The 5,294-nt window shown below is 37.7% G+C and overlaps 1 protein-coding gene across 2 annotated transcripts in view; it reads right to left on the bottom strand.

Annotated features, from left to right (window-relative positions):
• Positions 1-4,590: 4,590 nt before the first annotated feature.
• Positions 4,591-5,294, bottom strand: part of mrpl46 (mitochondrial ribosomal protein L46) — a 14,455-nt gene continuing 13,751 nt past the window's right edge. For both annotated transcript variants that reach the window (XM_043677302.1, XM_043677304.1), the window contains exon 4: positions 4,591-4,916. In XM_043677302.1, the coding sequence (XP_043533237.1) occupies positions 4,654-4,916 (263 nt within the window). In that variant the 3' untranslated portion in view covers positions 4,591-4,653. The remainder of the gene's footprint in view (positions 4,917-5,294) is intronic.

Here is a 5,294-nt window from a genome sequence, read left to right as displayed (position 1 = left end):
ATCAGTTCATGCCAACCATAATCCCAAAGTAAACTTGTCCTATCTGCCTGTACTTGGCCCATATCCCTCCATATACTTATTCAAATGTCTTCTAAACGTTGTAACTGTACCCACATGCACCACTTCCTCTGAAAGTTCATTCTACACATGAACCACACTGTGTGAAAAATATTTCTCCTCCCACCTTAGAGAAAAGAAACCTGCCATTCATCTTATCTTTACCCCTCCCCCCCCATTATTTTATAAACCTCTATAATGTCACCTCTCAACCTCAATTTAAATAGATATAGCAATAGTGGATAGATGTTCTGAATTCTGAAAGGCTTCAAGACAGTCTTAAAATAAAGTTATTGAGACGTACAGCATGGAAACAGACTCTTTGTCCATACCGACCAGATATCCTAAACTATTCTAGTGCTATTTGCCATATTCGTCTAAAACCTTCCTATTCATGTATCCATCCAGAAGCCTTTGAAATGGTGTAATTGTAATTTCTGCAGGATCTACAGCATGAGAAAGGCATCTTGGAATGAAGTATTGGGAGGGGATTTAGAGGTTCTGAGGGTTTAGACTTTAACAGGTGGACAATGATCCAGTAAATGATGCCTCTTCTGATGCATATCATTTTTCAACTGATTACTCCAGGCTGTCAGTCTTCTCCCATAACCCGCCAGTTCTGAGCCGCAACTGCATTCTAGTAGTGTATCCCAGTTATGGGAGCTCCTACTCATCATCCATTTTGTCTGTTTACATCTCAATTAACACCCTGAGATATTTTGCTACAATTAAGTATGAGATAAAAGCAAGCTATTGTTTCAAAGTGCTTAGCCTACTAAGAGAGTAATTACTGGTATACGATAGTAAATATTTTCATACAAAACAAATTGTCACTTCTAACTCAAACATTGCTAAGATTCTGTTCAATTTTGTTGCATTTATCACTACAATTGATAACTTATTTAAGGGAACAGATTTTAAAATTAGATTTGGAGTCAAAATGAAGAGAAGCAGTAAGGCATAGTTAACAGCTAATCAGGAGGAACTGATAATTAACTACCTCTTCCAATTAGTTTAAATCATCTGGGGAATAAAAAAATGAAATGTTCTTACTATACACCGAGGAAAAGGAATCCACACTCATCAATGTGTCTTAGTTTTACTTTCACAGTATCAAGAAGTGCGGCCTGAACTCAAAGTTAAACATTGCTCTTTCTCTGCTTTAAATTGCACAATCAACCCTTTCAAAGTGCGCCTGATCTGAGGTAAAGATTTGATCCCGATTTTTTAAATAAAGCACAAAGCACTAACATCACTTCACAGAATGAAAAAGGGCAAGCTTGTTCTAACCTAAGGACACAAATTGATACAAGCTGAAAAAATCTACCAAGTGATAACTCTCAGCCACTTCAGAGAAGAGAAAGAGAATCCATCTGAAGAGAAGGGTTTTGAGATAGATCAAAAACAGCAAGTCAAGGACTGATTAAGGAGAGTCAACATGGCTTTGTGTGTGGAAAATCGTGTCTTACAAACTTGATTGAGTCTTTTGAAGAAGTGACTTCAGCAAGGCGTTCAACAAGGTTCCACGTGGTAGACTAGTTAGCAAAGTTAGATCCAGGGATACTAGCCAATTGTATACAAAATTGGCTTGAAGGTAGCAAAGAGAGGGTGGAGGAGGGGTGGTTTTCAGACTGGAGGCCTATGACTAGCAGTGTGCCACAAGTATCAGTGCTGGGTCCAATGCTTTTCGTCATTTATACAAATGATTTGGATGTGAATTATAAGTAATGGTTAGTGGCAGATAGAATTTAATTTAGCTAACTGAGATGCTGCATTTTGGGAAGGCAAATAAGGGCAGGACTTATACAGTTGATGGTAGAGTGTTGCCAAAAACTAGGAGTGCAAGTGCATAGTTCCTTAAAAGTGGAGTCACAGGTAAACAGGGTGGTGAAGATGGCATCTGGCACGCTTGCTATTATTGGTCAGTGCATTGAGTATAGGAGTTGGGATATCATGTTGTGGCTGTAAAGGACATTGGTTAGGCCATATTTAAAATTCTGTGCTTAATTCTGGTCTCCCCACTTAGGAAAATTGGAGTTAAACTTGAAAGGATTCATAAAAGATTTATATGGATGTTCCCAGGATAGGAGGGTTTGACCTATAGGGAGAAACTGAGTAGGCTAGGGCATTTTTTTCTCTGGCTAAAGGGTGACCTGATAGAGGTTTATAAAATCTTGAGCTGCATGGATAGCGTGAATGGCCAAGGTCTTTTTCCCAGGGTAGGGGAGTCTAAAACTAGAAAGCAAAGGTTTAAGGTTGAGGGGGGGAAAAATTTAAAAGGGACCTGCAGGGAAACTTCTTCACCCAGAGGGTTATGCGTGTATGGAAAGAACTGCCAGAGGAAGTGATGCCGGCTGTTACAATTACAATAGTTAAAAGACATTTGGATGGGTATATGAACAGGAAGGGTTTAAGGAGGTTATGGGGAAATGGGACTGGATCAGTTTAGGATATCTGGTCGGCTTGGACAAGTTTTTCCGTGCTGTATAACTCTAACTCTACAACTCTAACTTTAGTGAAGGGACTAAGAAAGAGAAGATCTCTTTCAGTGTTGCAAAATGTTGTTTTGACATTTTATTTTGTTTGGAACACTATCGAGGATAAACTGTAAAAAGAACTTAGAAGATTTTGTGGATAAGTTGAATGGTTTCCCTTCCATTTTCTTTCAATTAGTTTCTCCTAACTACTCCTACAGAATTGCTTTTCATTCATTAGCATTTAATAACTTTTAAATGGTAGTTTTTAAAGCTGTTCTCCACACTTTTGATACATTACCTAATTTCTCATTTCTGATCTGATAATGTTCTTAAACATTGAGCCAACTAACAAAGTGGTATAAAAAGGTAGGAGACATGGGGCACAACAGAACTCCAGAGTGTGCCAGTACTGGGAATGAGATGTTCAACTAACATTTGGACAGAAGGTATCAGAGCCCGGCAGCACTGACTGTAAGAGACTGGTAACGATAGGTGTGGTGACAAACATCCAGTCAATAGTGCTACTTAGATGACTGAACAACTCAATGAAAGCAAAAGTGCAATGGCGAGAGAAACATTCAAAGATCCTGAAGCATCGGGAGACGGATAGCAGTGCATCAAGACTGATGTTTTAATATCTATAATACTTCTATTAAAGTATTCTTACTAGTCAGAATGCACACGGGCTGTTAATTGTTTCTGAAGGTTGGATGGCACATTGACTATGCTCAGAGTAGACAGAAACAGGTGTCAGTTCAGGAACACTGCTTTCTTTGATTTGATTGTTACCATTCATTGTGGACAAGGTACTGTCTAATGGATCTTTTGTGGTACTCAAATATGAATCAAGCCATTCCACTTAATTCAAATATCTTGTATAATTACCAAATAACTGACAGAACCACTTTTAAAACTTCTTCCTTTCACTATATCTTGTCTATAATCAGCAAAAGTTCTTGGCTCTCTGGATGCATTTGATTATGTACTAACCAGATATTCATATTTGAAAGATCAAGTTTATATGCAATGTTCTAGGTGTTGTATCCTAATTTTCAGATAGCAAAGCTAAGAAAAGTTTCTAATTACAGTTAATTATTTACACTAAATACAACTTGCTTACTAGTTTAACAATAAGTAAATTCATTGATTGGTTGGTAGTTAGAATTTGTCTGATGGAGTACATACATTACCAACTTGTGAAGTAGAGGTTCTTGTGGCATTTATTCCAAAAAGCAAAAAATTTTCAATTCAACCACAATCCAGAGATCTTGGTAAATTGATGCACAGATTGGGCAGGGGAATTTATACTTTGGTTCACAAAGGTCTCAAGGTTTATTGACATAGGCACTGATAATGAATCCACAAAGAATGCTTTTTACAAAAATGAAGGAGGATAGCAATAGAATATAGAATCTGGAGCTACAGAATTGAGTAAATCCAATCTGCAACCTCTGACAAAGGAAGTTTTTAAGTGGAAACTTTGTGATTAATGGGTTAACCAATAATATGACATTTAAAATAATTTATATGCCTTAAAATCAATCTCAGCTTGAATCGAGTTTCAAGACTCAGGGTTTTGTTGATAGGGGGACTAATTGGTTGCTGGGAACTGACGAGGATATTTTGAATATAGCTTCTCCCTGACAGGTTTAATGATGAGAGCTTTGTTCGGAGGGAACAATGTACTTGCAATTCCTCCAGCCACACTCACCGGCCCCACTCACTTCCATTTATCTTCTGCTCTTCCCAAATGTGGGTACAATTTGAAAGGCAGCAGAAAACCTTCCTCTAACAGCTAAACAGCAAAGTTTAATCATGTCCTCAATCTGATTCCCAAAGACATACTTTCCAGCAGAGGTCACAACATAACCGATAAGTAGTTGGATGCAAGCTGATTCCTCCCTTCCAAACTAACAGCACTAAGGCCAATTCATCAGCAATCGACTAAGTGCAAACCAGAACTTGAAAGTGACGTATTCCCAGTCAAATATTTGATCTTAATTAAAATAAGTCAGCTGACTCAGGAACTATGCAAAACAATTTGAGAAACATAGGAGGAATGCAAAATCCATCACATAATTTAATTTTTACAATGATTCCATTATAACAAAATAAGCTTTTATTCATATATTGTTGAGGTGTCAAAGATGAAGCGATTAACTTGCTGCAAGTATCTTGGTTTGAGATAGTCTTTCAGTTCACTCTTAGTTACCCATACATAGTCACCCTTCCTTCTGGTCTTGAGATCGCCATTCATCAGCAAGGCTTTAAAGAAAAACACTTTGGCCCCCACAATGCTGGAATTTCGCAAGTCCTTAGGATACTTGTATTTATAGAAGCCGGCCGGAGCATTGCCCAGAAAAACAGCGTGCAATTCATTTCCTATAAAATTCAAAAGATGGGGAACAAAATAAATTAGAAAATGATATTTTTTAAAATGGTGACTACAAGTATTGTCATTGAAAGCAAACATGAAAATGTTGCGAATAGATAGCACAGTGGATGCACCTACACTTTAAGGATTGCAAATTTAAGGCAGCAGCTCACCACCACCTTCTCAGGGACAATTAGGGATGGACAATAAATGCTGCCCAAGCCAACAATGCCCATATCCCTCGATGGTATAAAACAAAGGCATGATTAAGGATTAGCAAAAAGAAGCAGAGGCTACATGACAATTAAAGAATACATAAAAACAGCAAGTTGTTATAACATGGAATGTTCAAGAGGATGGTAGAAGCAGATAAAATAATTACATTG

This window comes from Chiloscyllium plagiosum, chromosome 36 (assembly GCF_004010195.1).
Source record: "Chiloscyllium plagiosum isolate BGI_BamShark_2017 chromosome 36, ASM401019v2, whole genome shotgun sequence".
NCBI lineage: Eukaryota > Metazoa > Chordata > Chondrichthyes > Orectolobiformes > Hemiscylliidae > Chiloscyllium > Chiloscyllium plagiosum.
Note: the sequence above shows the minus strand (reverse complement) of the source record. Positions and strands in the feature narration are given on the sequence as shown.